Source organism: Echiichthys vipera (genome assembly GCF_963691815.1).
Source record: "Echiichthys vipera genome assembly, chromosome: 5".
NCBI lineage: Eukaryota > Metazoa > Chordata > Actinopteri > Perciformes > Trachinidae > Echiichthys > Echiichthys vipera.
The window spans coordinates 5251068-5271285 of record NC_139830.1 but is presented as its reverse complement, the minus strand read 5'-3'; the positions used below and the strand labels follow the sequence as shown (position 1 = coordinate 5271285).

The following is a 20218-nucleotide window of genomic DNA, read 5'->3' as shown; positions in this document are numbered from 1 at the left end:
TTGTCAACACTGCACCACACGATAGCATCACTTTCTTTTTGCCATATTCAAGAATAATAAATAATTGTATAGATTGTAGCAACGATTACGCACACAGAACAGTCCAAAGAAATGCTCATTATAAGAAGTTTGCCCACTATAGGCTCATTTCAGTGCGTGGATACAGACCCACGATGGATTTCAGCAGAGATAATAACATACAAACTGAATGTTATTAAGTTTTAGTTGGGGAAAAATTCAATATTTGCATTGTGTTAGTGCAGGAACTGAAATATAATAAACATACCGTGGTGTTTTTATCTTTCTAATATGTCACAAAGGCTCACGGGGCTCTTTAAGTGACTCCTGATAATGTCAGAGAAAGCAGAGTGACACCTAATATATCCTTTTCTAAGTTGTTCGCCATGTCTGGCCAAGAAACCGATACTTTAGATTCTACTTTAGATTGAAAAGAGGAATGAATCAAGCTGAAGGTGCCAGAGTTTAGTCTGGGTTATACCTGTGTCACACATACTTACAAGCACAGGTATCTATTCTGACCTTTCTTTAAATCCATAAGTTAAAAAAGGTGCCGATTTGAGAGGCGTCTCCATGTTGGAAACCTGTTTTCAACTTCCGTTTTGTTATATGATGTGAGAGAAAGAGGAAATCCCTGTCGACGCAGCAGCTGGAGGCTGTCTGTGGCAGGGTGCACGATTTGGTCCATGATTGCAGTGACGTTTCACATCATTCAGCAGCAACAAGGTGAGGCACACAAGTCAGGAGACCTAATGTCCCTTCTGTTAAATAGAAACAAAAAGCCCTGACCTTTCAGGAGCCTAGTATGCGCAAAGGTAGCCAAACACAGGGTCAAAATCACAAGCTTGAATGTCTTTGAAAAACCTGGAGGAGGTGCAAGTTTTCATGGTGATGAAAGGAATCAGTGCCCTCCTGTAGGAAGAGCCCAAGCACGAGGTTAGGAAGGTGTACAAGAAAGGCTGATGACACCTACGCAGTACCGCTCACCATGTCTCCGTGGACTATTTACAGTTTGACTAATTTGTAACATTTTTTGGATAAACACACAAGCCTCCATAAAAACCAAAATCCATCACCTGTAAACTCAGAAGTGAGCATTGCCAAAACATCTGTACAATACAATAGTGCTTTGTTGAGATAGAAGAGTGGATCATCATGGACCGTTATCATACAGTGAGTGGAGTCGTGGGATATGCATTTAATTTAGCAGGACAGGGCGGGGAGGGCATCAAACCACTTCACATTCTGTCATCAAACCAACCACAGCTGAGGCCAACACCAGGGGGCTCAGTCTTGGACAAGTTCACTCATCAGGACGCCCGGTGAGCCGGAGGCCTGCTGTCAAGTCAAGTTCATCATTGAAGGAAAAGATTCTCAAGGATCATGTCGTGCCTATTGCTCCAGACAACATGAAGGCCTTTGGGTGTTTGCTATACTGATGAAAAGGCCATTTTGGACGAGATTTATTCCTAGAAAAAAAAAGTAAAAGGGAGCAGGAGTATCAGTCGCCAGTATTATGTACATAATCCCACACCCACAACAGTACAACCTCTCCATCAGCAGTCAGAGCCGGCAGCCTATCAGGCGTTTCTCCGGGAGTTACTGGTGGCAGATGAGCGGCCCGTCTCATGGTCCGGTCTGTATTTGAGCCAGCAGATGAGCCATGTGACCACCACCGAGAACATGGCCAGGATGCTGGCCACAGACAAGCAAATGGGTCCCGCCGGCGAGGGGGGAATGCTGTGGCTGTGCACAAAGATCAGGCCCATGAACAGCAACACCAGCATGGACAGAAAGGAGAAGATCACGCAGACGCAGCCGGTGGTCAGCGCCACTCTCTTGCAGCTCTGACAGCTGTCGTAGCGCACCGAGTCCTGGGAGAGGGTGGTGGCGGTGGACACGGTGGTGGACGGGGTCGCCTGGCTGACGCTGGACGTCCCCGACGCCTCCTCCCGGCGGAGGGCGACGAGGGCTGGGTGCAGCGGGGGAGGGTACGGCGGCAAAGCGTCCTGAGGCAGCGGGTCCGAGTCGATGTAGAGCGGGAAATCCTCCGTCACCTTGGTGTTGTTGGGCAGGTTTTGTATCCGATAATCCGGCACCGGAGTCCGGTGGCGACAGACGGGGCAGCTGATGCGCCATGGCCGCTCCTCCCGGAGATGGAGCGTGTTCAGGCACTCCTCGCAAAACGTGTGCAGGCACTCGAGGATCTTAGGAGCCCGGCGGTCAAGGTCGAAATAATTGTAGCAGATTTTGCATTCGTACTCCTCGTAGGGAAACGCCGAGGAGGCCTCGCCGGGGGGTTCCGCTCCGCTTGATGCCAAATCTACCTCTGCCATGTCATCTTTCGCCATTCACATTCTCCGGTGAACACAAAGGGCTGGCGGACAGATGCTGATGACGGTGCACGTCTCTCCTCCTCTCCCCCTCCTCTCCTCCCCGCTCATTGAAACGCCATCATCCCCGCAGACATTGTTTTGTTTTTTTATTTCCCCCGTCGTTTATGATCTGTCGGCCGACTGCCGCTGCCCGGTCTGAATGATCGGGACACCTACCGGTTAGATCAAAAAAAAAGCTCGCATTTCGTGTGCGGTTGTGTGAGAATAGATGATGTAATGGTGGTGACTCTGATGCGAGGGCTCATCCATCCATAGTCCGAGCATCCCACAGAGAGAGAGAGAGAGAGGGGGAGAGAGAGAGAGAGAGAGAGAGAGAGAGAGAGAGAGGGAGAGAGAGAGAGAGAGAGAGAGACGATGTGTCGCCTGAAAAGTCCCCTTAAAGAGAGAGTGTTGTTGTTTTCAGTGCTGTGACAGCCATGCTCGATCACAATTACGCACAATATGCCAGGATGCGCTATTTTTGGTCAACCGGGGGCGTCAATTCACCATTTCCTGTAACAAAGAACATGTAAACTCACACAATGTACCAATCAAATGTAGGCCGGTATTGTTTTACATGAACAATGAACAGTTTTCCATTCAATCCAAAGAGAAGAGGTTCATTTGAAAGAGGAGAGAGAGGAGTCTCTTTAGTCAGTAAATCATGTTTGAGGTTCAAGGCATATGCTCATGGCGCTGTATTGGAAATCACAAATGTTTCATTGTGGCCACGTTGTAGAACATGTCATATGCACTGTCACCAGCAATAACTCCAATGCAAGTATTATTGCTGCCCGGTTGTCTGAACAGCGTTTCTAATCGTGTTCAACTCAGTAAAATGGGCTCAATTCATTAAGCAGATTCCCACGAAGTGTTCGCATTAACTTTCAAACGTTATCATTATGCTTCCATGGCACAAGTAGGCCATTGAGGGGGCTCAAATGATGTCAATCCCCCTGGGTTAAAACTGTGATCATATGGTGAGAGGTCTCTTCAGACTGATACTCACAAGATGGAGCACTGAAGCTGACAGATATGAATTCTTAGTGAAGGTTTTATTCATTTTGTTTGCATCGCTGGGACTGAACCATCGAGACAACACAGTCTCACACCCAACACGTCCAAAACTGTGTTGATCAAGAACATTTTTAGTTCAGATTGGAGGTTATTTATATATATAAATTCAGATGTTACAAGTGGATAGAGGCTAGAAGACAAATAACCGCTGTCACAAGTTGTTATGACAAATGTCCTGTGGTTCATATCGATACTTGCTGATATAAGAGAGATTTGTCCTTTTCAGTCCTGAGAGAACAGTTTGGCCAAAGTGGTCAGTGATCACTCTCATAACAAGAGGGAATATAGTTCTGAACTCAGGAAGACACACATTAAGCCCCACAGGCTCCCAGGAAATGTGACCTATACGCTGATATAACTGTCTGGAGTCATAGCTGTGAGAGTGGATCCTAGATGTGTCATTTTTATGCTGTCCAGTTTGCGTTAAACACCATGACGACCGGCTGAGTGACTCCACTTTCAAGAAGTCATCCTCTAAACGTTGCTGTTTTGAGATTTGTTTAGAAATAAGAAACGTGGATCCCTTTTGGTGGGAGATTGATAACAGTGACAACGCTGTAGAGCCAAAACCCTAAAGTAGTGATAGGCCGATACATTGGCGTCCAATATTATCGCCCGATATTTGCGTTTTTTTACATGTATTGGTATCGACCGATGCGGGCCGATGCGGGCCGATGCGGGCCGATGCGTTCACCATCGCCTTTTTTCCCCGGCATTATTTAAAGACAGGCGTCCACAGGCAGCTCCGTGTCGCTTGAGACGCCTTATTTAAGTTCACTAAATGTTCCTTTTTTAAAATTGAGATTCATAACATTTGTCATCATCATTGGGTAATTCTTTTGATGTAAATTGACGGCGCATAGTATCGGGTGGGAGTTAGGGTGAGAAGAAATCACTAATTAGGGGGAGAAGTTCAGCCATCCGTGAGGAACTCGGAGTAGAGCCGCTGCTCCTTTGCGTTGAAAGGAGCCAGTTGAGGTGGTTCAGGATCATCTAGTAAGGATGAACCCTGGGCGCCTCCCTAGGGAGGTGTTCCAGGCACGTCCAGCTGGGAGGAGGCCTCGGGGAAGACCCAGGACCGGGTGGAGAGATTATATCTCCACACTGGCCTGGGAACACGTCTGGATCCCCCAGTTAGAGCTGGTTAATGTGGCCCGGGAAAGGGAAGTTCGGGGTCCCCTGCTAAAGCTGCTGCCCCTGCGACCCGACCCCGGATAAGCGGTTAAAGATGAAGATGGGATGAGATGAGATAGTATCGGCTCCAAATATCGGCTCAAGAAAATCGGTAGTCCGTAAAACCGGTATCGGCCCTGAAAAATCCATATCGGTCGATCCCTACCCTAAAGCCTTCTAAATCTAATTTTAAAGCTTTATTACCATGGTGATGGTGATGATGATAAAGCTGATGATGAACACGGATAATCATATTTTAATGATATAGTCTAATTTTACCTAAAGTATGACTCTTGACAGCAAAAATTCAGCAGAATGAACGCCTCAGGATCCCCCAGTTAGAGCTGGTTAATGTGGCCCGGGAAAGGGAAGTTTGGGGTCCCCTGCTAAAGCTGCTGCCCCCGAGACCCGACCCCGGATAAGAGGCTGAAGATGAGATGAGATGAGACCTGTCAACTCTCTTCTTTGGCTCTGTTCACTTACCAACATTTCTATGCCATGTAAAACGTTATAACTGATCCCACACCAGCCTGGTTCTGACCACTCTATTGACTCCATAGCCCTATACTGTTCTCAGCAATAAAGCTACACGGTGTCCTTCATCTCATATTACATCATCTGTAATAAAAGCTTAACTATCTCAGTGTAAAGGTCGGGCAAACAATCCTTCCACGCTACCTGTTCAGCCCCTCTCCGGCCCCGCCCCGCCCCGCTGTGCACACCTGTAGCGCGCAGCAGCCGCACCTGTACACGGAGCTCTGCATACATATCCCCTTCCTGCTCCGACGGTCCACATCAGCCCCGCTCCTGCACTTCACTGTCTCTTCCACCTGACATGCTGCAGAAGCTCCTGGCTTACCTCCACGACTCGGAGCTCGTGGCCCGGTTCCAGAGACGATGCGGACTTTTCTTGGTCGAGGTCGCGCATAACAGTCCGGGGAGGGAGCGCGCTCCGACTGGAACCCCGGACCGAGTCGAAGGACCACGTGGGCAGCTGAGGGAAAGATGGGCAAACCAGGATAAGAACTCAAACTACAAATACGAGGACGATGGATGTGCCCTAGAGGTAAGTCGTTCACTTCGGTCTGGTCCTTTAATTCAAAGTACAATACAAGCAATCAGGTGTGAAATTAATGAAACATGGATAAATGGACACATGTTGTAGCTAGTTTGCATAAATTTCTTAAGTGCTGAGTTAAATGTGCAGCAGGTTCACTGGAGTAAACTTCGTGTAATAAACAGTGACTGGCTTTTCTCGTTTGTCTGGGTGTCTCTGTCATCTGCATAACAAACTGTGGCAAATGTTTACATTCTTCTCTCTCCCCTTTACATGCAAACTATTTGTTTAGGCTGTTAATAGAACAGGTGAGGATGAACACTTTCTGTGTTACCTTTCAGACTTTTGGATCCATATATAATGTGTGGAGCTCCTGTGGTGTTCAGCGTGGACATTGTTTTATATTTATTAATGTACAAAAAGGAATATTCATCCCTCAAAATGCTTAAAAGATCAAACTAGCTGCAAAAATAATCACAATTAGGGACAAAGAGCAAATCTAAATGGAGCAAGTTTGAGCAAATCTAAATGTAGAAACTGACTTTTTTAGATGAATGAGTTAAAATATGAAACTCTTAAAGGGGCGCTGCAGTTACCTTGTGAGGAGTAATACTCATATTGTCTTCCATAGTCAACCCTGATGGTGTCGTAATGATGTCATCGGGGTTATCTTGGGCTGGACTTGGAAACTACACATAGCAGAAAGTCTGCGCTAGTAAGTGGAGTTGTGTGGAAGTGGGCATTTAGGAGGCAGGGGGTCTAATGAAAGATGCCAATCGGTTGCATTTATGGGAGTAAGACTAAGGTTGGGCGATATTTTAACTTTTTTCCAACCGGCCATCGTCATCACCCAGTAACTGGTGATTACAAATGTGTTGTGTGTGTTTGTGTGTTTGTTTTGTGTCAATGAAAACGAGGCGGAAGGGTGTGACAGCTTATATTAAATCTTAAATAAGAGAAAACGAGAGACAAATCTGATTGGTTAAGGAATATTTCGTTTTTTCTAAGGTTGCTGACGGACATTTGATCACGAACATGGTCGCCTTGTCTGCAGAACATGCATGAGAAATAATAATGAATCACCCAAAAGGCAGTTATTATTTTCATATTTAGGCAAAAAAAAAGTGCATAGAGCTGCAACTTCCATGTGTGATTTTCAATATAACACTTGGTGAAATCAGTTCAGTGTGTGTATCAGTACTTTTGAACATTTTCAGCACATTTTAAGAGCCGCGGTAATACTGATAACTGTGGGCACTATAATCCTTAATTCACTGTGTAAGATATGAAAACACGCTGGCTCTAAGCGCTTCTTTCTCTCCCTGCTGCCCGATGAGCAGCTGTGCTGACTTCGCAGAGCGGTGGCTCGTTCTTCCAAGGCAGACCGTTAAATTAGCAAAATAAAAGAACAATCGTCCCCAAAAAAATCACCCCCAAAAAAAGAACCAGTGATGTACTCCGCCTCACTTATAGGGAGATATACAGGAGTCGTGGCCTCTGCTGTATCGATGTTTGACCTCTCTTTTTTAAATCTGTCCCTGGACATTAATGGAAGTGCATTACTAAATTGTTCATGGGCTACTTGAATCATCTGAAGAGAGAAATGCTTTACATCTTGACCCGCTGGCTGGTATGAATGATAAAATGTGATGTAAAAACAATGGTTACAAGTGTGTAGCAAACATAAGGTGTGCCTGCAGCGTTGGCTGGAAGATGTAATCTGTTCTGATACCTTTTTATACCTGAGGTCCCATCATGTGTTGTTTTCATCCTCTGCAGGGCTGCAGCAGGCCTCGGTATGAGGTGAGGAACTGGCCGTTGCACTTCCTCTTCCTGATCTCGGCCGCCCTGGGGCATGAAATCTTCTACATCACCGTTCTGCCATGCATACACTGGAGCCTGGACCCATTCCTGTGCCGACGCCTTGTCAACATGTGGACTGTAAGTCACGTGTGTGTGTGTGTGTGTGTGTGTGTGTGTGTGTGTGTGTGTGTGTGTGTGTGTGTGTGTGTGTGTGTGTGTGTGTGTGTGTGTGTGTGTGTACTCTTCGTTCTACAATGCCACCTCTCTTCTTTCTGCTCTTCCATCTCCCTCTCTTCACCTTTCAACCTCCTTTCATCCTTCTCCCCCCTTCCAGTAGTGACCTGTCTCTGACACCACCATGTTCATATATCCCCAGGCCCAGGGGCCACTGGGGCCAGCCTGACCGGGGCCCTTGACACGATGAGAGGCCACACATGGGAACACATTAGTGGAAAAAGACCGCTAGGATCGCCACCTTTAAATGTTTATCCGGACAGAGTCCAGCACATAACGACAAGAGACCCTGAAAACACATCACATGGGATCCCAAAAGGAGTGTATTATTTGACACAGTCAGCCATACACACACACTCCTGCACTGTGTGATGTGCAGTGTGTTTTTGTGCCCTTTGTGTCCCTGCCCCAAGCGCTTGGTGGGTGCCCTGTATCTGAACCCCTTGTTTGGCCCCCCAGGGAAAGAGACACCATTCTTCTGGCATCCTGGCTTCACCAGGCCCCTGTGTGAACTCCTTTCAAACTCACATAAACACCAACACACACAAATGTTCGCACTCCCCGCCTCGCCTGCACAAACACACTCACTGCCTTCCCTCTAGTTAGACATTACCAGCTTTGCTCTGTGTTCTCCTCCCCCTAGTCTACCAGCAGAATGTTTTATTGGCCTCATCAGCGCTCGGAGCTTTCTCTCTCTGGACCGAACATTTGGTGCGTCCGCCCTCGAGGCGCATCACCCCACACTTCTATCTTCTAACAGCGCCCTGCCATTGTGCTGGTAGAGTTATGTGAGGTTTATGGAGGGCTGTGCACTCTCTCCTGTGTCTCTGTCTCACACACAAAACTGGCAACTCAAGCCAATGTTTGAAGCGCACCCATGCAAATTAAGACTTGTTTGCATGAACAAATACATTACAGGCCCATGACTGACACACACACACGCACAAACACATAAACACACTCTCATTATGCACACACATGTAACCTTGTGTCCCACACTGCTCTGACTTTGGTTGACTTAGAAAACAATAACTGTCATTAACCATATGGTCATGAATTACATTACTGTGGTGTTAGGTATTGTAGTCTAGTGCTATGCAAATCATGCACCTACTGTGCTGTTTGGGATATCAAAAAGCTCAAGTTGTACACAGAGGGTTTGAACTATGACGTGGATAATGTTTGGAAAGAAGCAGCATGTAAAGTTTTCACGAATGATGGCAGATGACGGTCAAATTCAAAGACAAAACTCACTTTATTCCCAGATGACAAAAACTTTTTCAGCTATATGGCCTTGGCTCTGGACCAGCCATCAGTAATGAAGGCCGGACATCAGAATATGACCATCTGTGAACGAAAAGACTTACACTACAGCTTGATCTTGCCCTGTCATTGCTACAAAGAAACTGTGGTCACTGCTGTCTCTACTGGAATAACTAACGACATTTTTCTGCCACAAAGTGCTTAAAAAACAACCGGATCAAAAATGAACCATTGACGAATAAGGAGTCCTAGATTAAGAAAAGTATAGTAGTAATGGAGTGACACTAAAGGCGTGGACACACATTACAACTGATAAGCCGTACCATGAATAGGATTTGGGCGTGGCGACTGATTGGACCGAGTGGGAACAGGTGTGTTCCAGTCTGGATCAGTTGGTGTTTTACAGTCAACAGGTAAAATCAGTGTGTGTCAGTAGTGTGTGTTAAACAAACATTTTACAAAGATCTAACAACGGCAATGCTAACATGTTTAAGTGTAGACGGCAGGTGTAACGCACCTCGTTCACTTCACTAAGTGTTAGCATCCTTAAGTGTAAGCATGCTAATATTTGCTTAATTGCATTTAATACAAAGTACAGTTGAGTCAAATGGGAAGGCTGTGGTTTTGCAGGTATTTTGTTATAAACCAAAGTATTTGACAAATTCCATTTTGACCTGATAATTGTTTGTTAGTGTATTCGCATGTTGTCATTAGCATTAGCCCTATGTCAGGAGCTCTGAAACAACATGGTGCCAACCCCCAACCACCCCCACCGCTCGATGGTCACGTCTGGCCAATTTGAAATGCAACAAAATCTACATTGACATTATGCCACATGTCAACTGCGTGATCTGCATGACTGCTGTTTTTTGGTTTTACATTAGCAAAAGCACTTTTTTGGGTATAACCTTGATCGAGGTTCCAACCGAGCTGAGCCGATACTAGAAGATGGAGATCGCCTCACCTGAACATTTAACAGCATTTGTGTGGATAGTTTTGGATGATTTGATTTGCAACAACAAAGATATGGTAATCTGCAGAATATGAAAGGAATCAGGTAAAGTTGAGTCGTACCATGCGGTGGAAACATGGCATTAGTATTGTATTGTTGTTCTACACATCCAGAGTGATGAAAACCATTTGCTGAATGAAGAAATTAAGGCCCACGTAGCGAAACAATAATTTGACAAAACTCTGGAAAGGCAATATTCTAAACTATATACGTACATACACATAGAAGTTTCACAAGCGGATTTTAAGTCAATGAGCGTAAAGGCTGAGCACGACTCTAAAACTGGACCCAGAAGAAATTACCCTGCCTCATTAAAGCTATCTCAGTAAATTACAGGAACCACGCTGAGGGGATTCGGCATATTGGCTCTAATATAATAGAGGAACGCTTACGTATGTGCAGAAAATACTTCTTGGTTCAAAAGGGCAGGCGGCAGCACGACTCCCACAACACCCATTGTATAAATGGCCCCCTATTATGTGCTGTTAACGAGTTCAACCGTTCGTAAAGTCAAACTTCAAATGACTACTACTGTACCAAATGTGTTACTGTTACAATTTAGTGTGAACAGATCATTTTTCCATCGCTGAGAATTGACCTTTATTGCCATAAATGGAGCGTATCTGCACACATTTAGTTTCCGGTAGCTTGGTGATCACTTAGTTATGCATCAGAAAAATATTTGAACTAGTAACCAAATCAACTATTTACCCTGTCTCTGTGGTACAAAACAAACATCTTGGGTGTTTTCTCCATACAAACAGTGACCTGCCCCTTTTCCCTACACACACACACACACACACACACACACAAACACACACACACACACACACTCGCTCTGATCCGCATGTTTACAGATCAAAGTCCAAAGCTGCACTGGCCTCGATCAATACACTTATTCACGAGAAAACACACTCAAGCACAACTGTCTGTCTGTGTGTGTGTGTGTGTGTGTGTGTGTGTGTGTGTGTGTGTGTGTGTGTGTGTGTGTGTGTGTGTGTGTGTGTGTGTGTGTGTGTGTGTGTGTGTGTGTGTGTGTGTGTGTGTGTGTGTGTGTGTGTGTGTGTGTGTGTGTGTGTGTGTCTCTTGACCTGTCTTTAGCTCTTCCCTTAATCTGCCCAGACTGTTTCTGGGTCATCCTTTTGATGTGACTTTGTACAAAGACGCCAATGAGACACTCAGCTCATGAGGCTATTGAATATAATGTTTGTGGCGATGGCGTGCAGGGGCTTGGGCGAGGGTATCATATCATGCAAGCACTTGAGCTGGTTGGCAGATTCATTGTGCGAAGGCGGGTGGGGGGGGTGGAGGGGGGGCAGTGGATGATGTGCACACAGTATGGCTTGTTGTATGGATACACAGTCATGGTGAATAGATGGGGTCAGACGTGCTAAATGGGTTCACCATTGTCTGTCCTCTGTTTATTGTCCACTTCATGGTACTAATTATTCTGGCTGGGTGCGCGCTGTGTGTAGGTACAGTGTAGGTAAATCCACATATTGGAATAATAAATGTTATATATTCATGGATGGACAGAGGACAAGGAGTCATGGAAAAGAACAATTTAGAACAAGACATAACTGTTGGAGGGTTAAATCTCATTATTTCCCTTAAATGAGTTTGAGAGTTCCCAGTTTGAGAGTATGAAGTTCGAGACCAGAGGCCGGTAGCTTACCTTACGAATACTAAAGCCAGGAGGAAACTGCCAGCATGACTTTATCCAAAGTCCAAAAACTTTGCTTCCTCCAGAGCCACTAAAGCTCAATAATTAAATTTAATAAAAGTTAAATCTGTACATAAACCAAAATATAAAAAATACCAATTTCTGTATTTTATGGGGAGCTTTGTGCTGTGAATCATAGCTGGGCACAACTTCTCAGATTCTTCGTGTCACTGCGAGGTTGCCAGGCTAACATTAAACCAGTTTTAATTTCCCCTATGATATGAATTTTCCATATAGCCTTCCTCTCTACCGGTGCAAAACTGAAACAACTGCTGTCAATCTTCAATAAACAGGAAATTATATGTTATTGTTTTGCTGCGAAGAGTGCTACTGTCGGGGCAAGGTATGAGTGTATTGAGAAGGGACCCATGTTAACTGCATATCATTCTTACTAACAGTTAAAGTTAGCCTATCAGTTTCAAAACAACAATTAATAACCCACAACTAACACCACGGCACACACACGTTTGTGACAAATAAACAATTTCTAGTTTACTGGTGGGTAGCACTGTCGCCTCACAGCGAGAAGGTCCCTGGTTCAAATCCCGGCTGGGGCCTTTCTGTATGGAGTTTGCGTGTTCTCCCCGTGTCTGCGTGGGTTTTCTCCGGGTTCTCCGGTTTCCTCCCACAATCCAAAAGACGTGCAGGTGTTCGGTTCATTGATGACTCTAAATTGCCCGTAGGTGTGAATGGTTGTCTGTCTCTGTTCGTCTCTATGTGTCCTGTGATAGACTGGCGTCCTGTCCGGGGTGGACCCCGCCTCACGCCCGATGTCAGCTGGGATCTGCTCCAGCCCCCCGCGACCCCGCCAGGGACAAGAGGTTGAAGATGAATGAATGAAACAATTTCTAACACTAATGAATTCACATTCACAAACTTACAAAGCAGAACGGCATGTTTTTATATTCTAGGAACTGTTGATAGTAGAATTAACCACCATAGAGCTCAACAGCGTTATTATTACTAGTTATAATATCTTAACCATCAAAGGGAGACTTACTACAAGCTATGAGATTGTAAAATGATTCTTTGTGCTCCTGTAAAAGCCACAAATAGGTAGGAAAACAACCTTGTGTTAAGAAAAACACGTTCTATTTATAATTTCACGGAGAAGCACTACACTACCCATAATCCTAGAGCGCGACAGCAATATGTGATTGGTGGAACTGGCTGTTACCATGGAAATGTTTACCATACCCAGTGTACGTGAATGGTCATGTTGCGTTTTTCGCGCAGGCCTACCCAAGTGCGTTGACAAATGACGCCAAGAGGTCGTGACAACAAGTAGTCCGTATGTGACGATAGGGATGGGAATTTATGAGATTCCAATGCTGGTATCGATCATCTGTCTGATACTTTATCGTTTCCCTTATTGATTCCTGATAAGATGACACTTTATTGTCCCTCTGCTCCCAGCCTTTATGCTTAAAACCTAAATCGGCTGTCGATGTGCACAAAACCTGGTTTATAAAGAAGTGTTTTCCAGTTTTTTGGGTGAGGAAAAACTTGACTGGCCTGCACTGAGCCCTGACCTTAACCCCATGGACACCTTTGGGATGAACTGGAGCAACCAACTGCGAGTCAATCGTTATTCCAAATACCACTTTTGTCCCACTGTAATGATCTAGTGCCTGAATGGGAGCAACCTCCTGCAGCCAGGTTCCAATTTCTGCTTCCTGTCTTCAGGGAAATAAGTTCAGGGAAGTTATAGCAGCCCATTAATTCCCATTGTTATGGAACATTTTTGGCCATTTTGTGTATTCATCCATCTCTCACTTTCTCTTCCTCTCTATCTGTGTGCCTTTTATAGGACTACACGTCGCTACACTAATAGCAGGTCAGCAGACGTACTTTTTTTTATATCTCATTTGCCATGGTAACGAGCCTTTCCTGATTACAGTGTCAGTAGAGATGGTAATAACAACCTCTCCATTCTCTCCCTTAAACACACACATTAGTGTCCCGCTCGCTCCCTGTGTGCTGCCTCCCTGCTCCTCGCTAAGACAGCCATTCATTAAATATACAAGGCAGAGCTTTAAATAAACTTGGAGCCGGAGCAGGCTGCCCCTCCGAAGGCCGCTGGGGATCTCGTGAAAGAGAATAGGCAGCACATTTGGCAAGACACACACACACACACACACCGATACCTATACACACCACCACTAGACACACACACACACACACACACCGATACCTATACACACCACCACTAGACACACACACACATACACCTTGCACCAAGTGTGTCATTCTGTCAAGAGCCCTCCGTCTGACACCGCTGAAGACGCTGCGTCAGCAAACCTCTCCGTTTCTTACAATAGATTTTGTTTCTGTACGACTGCGGCATCTGCACTTTATACCAGGGTGGGTCTCTCCACTCTTGTACAGTTCTTTTTTTGGTGTGGAGTGGGGAGGGTGATTACTTATTTATAAGACCGTGCGGTTGGTTTTAGAGCAAAGCCTGATCACGATTCTGCTTCCTCTACTCATTATTTTATCATCATCTTCCTCTCCATCTCTAATTTCTGCCTTCGCGGCGAGCACGCTGCAGCACTCTTCTGTCGTCCTTTCTACTGTTTAATGGTAATCACGCTACAGACGATGATAAATATGTGCTGTATGGAGCCAACAATATCGTTTAAATTATCTATGTGTTCTTTAAAGAAGTTTTACTGTTGCAGCAGAACATTAATTCAATTTCAGTTTTATTTATTGTGCCAAATCATAACAAAAGTTATCTCAGGACACTTTACAGAGTAGGTAAAGACCACACTCTATGACTTATTTATGATTTACAGAGACCCAACAATTCCCCCGTAGAGTACGATGGCGTTGAAAACCTTCACTATAACAGACAGGAACGTCAGACAGACCCAGCTCTGTGGAGGACGGACATCTGTCTGCACCGGAGAGAGGAAGAGAAGGAGAGAGAAAGAGAGAAAAGACGGACAGATGGACAGAGAGAGACAAAGACAGAGACAGACACACTTCCAGTAACTATAATAATATCTATAGTAATGTGAATATGACTTATTAATACAGCAGAACAGTAGAAACAAGCACAGCTAAGGTGATAGATTATAATAGTAGCAGGAAGCGTCATGCAGGACCACGGCAGCAGGCACCACCACCGTCAGCAGAGACCTGCGAGACGACAAAGCACAAACAACTCCGGGGAAGAAGCTGAATTAGTAACATGCATTGATGAGACACGAATGATACAGACAGAGAGGAGAGAAGCTCAGAGTATCTGGTAAAGGATTATCCCCCGGCAGACTAGGCCTATAGCAGCAGAATTAAGCAGAACAAAGTCAGCTTAAAAATAACAACATTGCTAAGGGCTCGTAAGTCCTAGCTGTAAGCGTTATCAATGTTCATAATGATACAAAAAAAGAGATTTTAATCTTCTTTTATAGAATTCATATAAACCAGTGTTTTCCTAAATATGTCACAACTTTAATAAAACATTAAAATAATAAAAAAAAATCCCATGTTAATATAGTAAAATGTATTTGGTGTCCTCTCTCACAGTTGGTGATGTACATCGGCCAGGTGATGAAAGACGTGCTGAAGCTTCCGCGCCCTTTCTCACCTCCTGTGGTCAAGCTGGAGACGCGCGTCGACGCAGAATACGGGCTTCCCTCCACCCACGCCATGGCCGCCACCGCCATCTCCTTCACGGTTTTACTCAGCGCTCAGTCCAGGTTACAGGTGAGCATCTGATTAAAAACAGTAAACCAGCACAAAAGTACAGCACTGAGCTACTGCGCTTTAGAAATCCATAAGGAAAACAAACCTCCAAGGGTGAAGAAGAAAGGTCATTTACACGAAGACACCAGCAAAAGTATCTAACAGGAGAGACAACGTACTTGCCTCCTGCACGCGCTCTACCCGAAGGTCATGGGTCCATGCACAAATTCCTGCACAATTTGTTTTTCCTCTTACTATCAAAATCTAAAATGCAGAAAGTTCTCCTGTGACTGATTATGGAAACACAAACCCGTTATTGTCCAATGATATTTTTGATTTTAATCGATAACAACAAAAGTAGAAGGAATATGAGCAACTTCAAGAAGCTCCGACATCAGTCTGATATTAGAGATGGCAATGACAGTTACAGCCCATTGTTGCTTGATTGGCAACTGGGACCTTATTACTGAAAGTGTGAACAGTCAACGGTTACACTTCTCATATGAAGATGACATTACCGCCTTGGCTGAATTCAAATGATGTACTTGCACCTAATTTGAGCTGGGAAGCTTCGGCTAAGCGGTTGAACTGTGATTGTCAGGATAGGTATCGCATTAACAGTGCTATTTACTGCCACTGCCATCGAAATCTACGGTTTCCTTTCAGATAAGCGAGGCGCCAGTGAGTGTTAAATTATCCAAATGAGCAGCTTCACTCAGATCAAAGTGTTGAATGCGAGACAGTTTGAGGCAGTGGGAGCCTGTGGACGGCAGCCAGCTCACTGGTAGCTGGAGTGGGATGAAGGGAGTGGCCCCGCTGTCCATCACCGAGTCCAGACTGAGCTGTTGGACAATGGGCAGGGAGGGGCGTGGCCAGCAGTCACCATCAGTCACCATCAGCCACACCCGTCGAGCTGCTGTTTGGCCTCCTGATGGACTCGACTGAGTCAATGACTGTCAGTCCACGTCTCCACCTCCCTCCTCCTCCTCCTCCTGACTCTTCCACCTCTTTATCTCTTCCACTCTATTGCAAAGTCAATAAAACACTCAGTGGCTCAATCGTAGGCCGCCTTAATCAAGCGCCGTGTTTTAATGAAGGACTGAGTGAATGCCGAAATAGTTTACAGCCTCTGCAGCTGTCAGCCTGATTCGCGCTGACGTCATTTCAGCTATTTTGCCCTATATTTCTTGCAGTGCCACTTTCAAGGTCAGAGGAGTCATCTCTGCAACCCCAGAGACACCCCGTGTACAGTAGAGCACTTAACCGTGGCCTGAAATTCCTCATGGATTCCCCTTGAAAGAAAAGAGCATGCACGGTCATAGATGAGTAGCGGGCTGTTGCAGAGGCTCCTGAATAGCTTACAAGGCCTCGGGGCAGCTCGCCCAATTCCCGGAGCAGGTCAGAGGTCACGACAGTCAATCACAGAGTGACCCCCTCCCTGTCCCCGGCGTCCTTTGTGGCTTTTCAAAAAAACAAAAAAAAACCTCTCTTCATGAACTACCAGTGAATAGGCTTCCAGCTGCAAAAGACAGGAAAAGACACAGAGAGGAGGAGAGGAGAAGGGAGGGCACAGGAGGGGAGGGCGGAGGAGGTGAATGAATACACAAGGCCTCTCTTCTCACTGTTATTGAAATGGAGGGGGGAACAAAACCTGCCGCCGTAAGGTAAAAGAGGGAGGGCAGAGAGGATGGAGGGACAGTAGAGGGATAAAGGAGCAGGGACTCGGTGACGGGCAGTACGTCAACCCGGCAGAATGGATAAGTGGCAGAGAGAGGAGTTACACGTCGCCACTAAGAGGATTGACGAACGGATGATTCGATCACAAGCTAACAGGGGGAAAGAGGAGGAAGGTTAACAACAAAAGTACCAAACGGCTCAGTGTTTGCACTGAGGAATGTGAGGAATTTTTCGGCACGACACATAACTTTCTACTTCTTTTATCGCCCTAATCAGGGAGCGGTGTTTGTCATTGTGTGTGTGTGTGTGTGTGAGAGGAATCTACATATCAGACGCATATGCAGTGGTCAGGGATCTAAAGTGTGTGTTTGTGTGTCACAGTTCCAGTTCGAGGTGGGGCTACTGATCGCACTGACGCTGTCGTCTTTGGTGTGTCTGAGCCGCCTCTACACCGGCATGCACTCAGTTTTGGTGAGCTCATCCCTCCACACACACACACACACACACACACACACACACTGGCACATTAAAAATTCAAGCGCAAGGCAGGATTCATAATTCATCTGCGTCTGGTTAAACTGTCTGGCTGAGGTTTTTATCCAAGACTGTCACCTCAGCGGGCACTTTGTTTCCTTCAGTTCATTTGAAAGTGTCGAAGCCGTAATATGAAGTTCTACGTTATTAAATCAGTTATATCTAAGTGCTGCTTTATGGGGAATATTATTCCCTAAAAAAAAGGTTTACAAAGTTAAATTCAAGTGTTTCGAGGTGCATTTTCAAGATTCTCCAGCACCTGAGAGCTGCGGTGAACTACATTTATATACAGTATATTAAAGTGTTCATGTTTCGTAAGTAGACGTGGAATTTTACATACCCTACATTTAAGTTTTAAGCACTTTATTCAAAATTTATTCAAAATCCGGCCACTTTTCAAACCTTGAAAACACCAGATTAAATATTCAATTCTTTTCAAGGATTTCCAGCACCTGTAAGAACCCTGTAAATATACAAAAAAAATACATTTTTGTGACAGATAAGAAGTTTAATATCACTCACTTTAATATCTGTCGGCTAAACTTGAGTCTAAAGCCAGCAGCCAGTTAGCTTAGCTTAGCACAAAGACTGGAAACGGGGAGAAACGGCTAGCCTGGCTCCGTCTGAAGGTAACAAATCCACCTACCAGCACCTCTGACACATACAGTATATAAGACATGTACAAGCGACACTGATCTCATCATCTAACTCTTAGCTAGAAAGTCAAAAAAGTGTATTTGGAACTACTTCCTTGGAAAACATATTGTCATTATTCTGCTTCCAGGATGTGATCTGTGGCGTTTTAATCTCAGCCGTCATCATGTTCCTCACCTACCCATATTGGGAAACCTTCGACCATTTCCAGCTCACCAACCGCTTCTCCCCCATCGTGGCGTTGACGCTGCCCCTCCTCCTCAGCTACACATACCCAGAGCTGGACCATTACAGCACCACACGGGGGGACACCACCACCATTCTGGGAGTAGGGGCTGGGTGCTCTGTGGGATACTGGGCAAACGTGCAGCTGGGGCAGACATTTGAGCCCCAGGGGGAGCTCCCCGTACCCTTGCCCGCACTGACGGCAAATGCACTGGCTTTTGGTTTCGCCCGCTTCCTTGTGGGAGTTGTAGCATTAGTTGGAACTCGGCAGGTAGTGAAAACACTGAGCCTGCACGTGTTGCATTCGTGGTACGGAGTGCCAAAAAGTGACGAGAGCGCCAGGAGGAGGAGAGAGATCGAAGTGCCGTATAAGTTCGTCACATACACGGCTGTTGGACTTGTCAATTCCATAGCGGTCAATAGAGTCTTCATTCTACTGGGGCTACTATGACCTATCTCACGTAACACTCATGTAAAATAATCTGAACTTGTCTTAACAAAAAATGTACCTCATATTTATTTCAATGTGTATCAAATGACCTTTTTTTACATCTCTTATACAAGGAGCTTCAGCTGGGAAGTGCACTTGTAACCGAGCTGAAAGCAAATAAAATGTTTTAATGGCTTCCCACTTTGATCATTATTTGAATTGTGTAGTCAAGGTTGTAACAGTGAACAGCAACACATACCAAAAAAATTCAAGTTCCCTGTTCTTAAAATGGGAGAACCCCACCCCCCTGGAGCCAGACATGCTCCTACCAGTCAAGGAAACCCTATCAAAACCAGTTTAACGGAAATTTGGCAACTTCGTTTTAATGGCACCTGTGTTTGTTCCGCAGGTCGTATCGCTCGGCAGGTAAGAACAGGTCATCCCTGGTTTTTGTATGTTCAGGAGCAGCGCAGTAATGAAAGAGTTAACTTCTCTTTGCTACGACACAGTAGGGTTTGAAGGAATGCCGGAGCACCTGTCAGACAATACAGTTTACAAGACAGCTATGTGGCGTGGTTCCCTTTCATGTGCGGGGCTGCTGCAACAGTTTCTTTTTGTATTGACAGTGAAGCAGCAACATGTACAGGAAGTGTGTGTACACGTTACCTGATAGAAACAATTCAATTCAATTTTATTTATAGTGCCAAATCATAAAAGTTATCTCAGGACACCTTACAGAGTAGGTAAAGACCACACTCTGACTTATTTATGATTTACAGAGACCCAACAATTCCCCCGTAGAGTGCGGTGGAGACGAAACCCTTCCCTATAACAGACAGGAACGTCAGACAGACCCAGCTCTGTGGAGGACGGACATCTGTCTGCACCGGAGGGAGGAAGAAAAAGAGAGAGAGAGAGAGAGAAAAGACAGACAGATGGACAGAGAGAGACAAACAGACACAAAGACAGAGACAGACACACTTCCAGTAACTATAATATCTATAGTAATGTGAATATGACTTATTAATACAGCAGAATAGTAGAAACAAGCACAGCTGAGGTGATAGATTATAATAGTAGCAGGAAGCGTCATGCAGGACCACGGCAGCAGGCACCACCACCATCAGCAGAGACCTGCGAGACGACAAAGCACAAACAGCTCCGGGGAAGAAGTTGAATTAGTAACATGCATGGATGAGACATGAATGATACAGACAGAGAGGAGAAAAGCTCAGAGTATCTGGTAAAGTATTATCCGTCTTGACCGGTTGGG

General features: G+C 45.3%; 2 protein-coding genes across 2 annotated transcripts; one reads left to right on the top strand and one right to left on the bottom strand.

The window, feature by feature from the left end:
- Positions 1-1598: 1598 nt before the first annotated feature.
- Positions 1599-2369, bottom strand: rnf228 (ring finger protein 228; the record flags this gene model as incomplete). Its single annotated transcript, XM_083913372.1, has 1 exon — positions 1599-2369. The coding sequence occupies one exon, from the start codon at positions 2367-2369 to the stop codon at positions 1599-1601; it is 771 nt and encodes a 256-aa protein (XP_083769498.1).
- Positions 2370-5438: 3069 nt separating this feature from the next.
- On the top strand, positions 5439-19005 carry sgpp2 (sphingosine-1-phosphate phosphatase 2). The gene is made up of 5 exons (XM_083913524.1): positions 5439-5709; positions 7480-7641; positions 15267-15446; positions 17484-17573; positions 18421-19005. The coding sequence occupies exons 1-5, from the start codon at positions 5479-5481 to the stop codon at positions 18964-18966; spliced, it is 1209 nt and encodes a 402-aa protein (XP_083769650.1). The 5' UTR covers positions 5439-5478; the 3' UTR covers positions 18967-19005.
- The last annotated feature ends 1213 nt before the right edge of the window (positions 19006-20218 follow it).

Coding starts and splice junctions, on each gene's coding strand:
- sgpp2 (XM_083913524.1), top strand. CDS start 5,479: ATGCTGCAGAAGCTCCTGGCTTACCTCCACGACTCGGAGCTCGTGGCC. Junction 5,710..7,479: donor ACGATGGATGTGCCCTAGAG/GTAAGTCGTTCA, acceptor CATCCTCTGCAG/GGCTGCAGCAGGCCTCGGTA. Junction 7,642..15,266: donor GCCTTGTCAACATGTGGACT/GTAAGTCACGTG, acceptor CCTCTCTCACAG/TTGGTGATGTACATCGGCCA.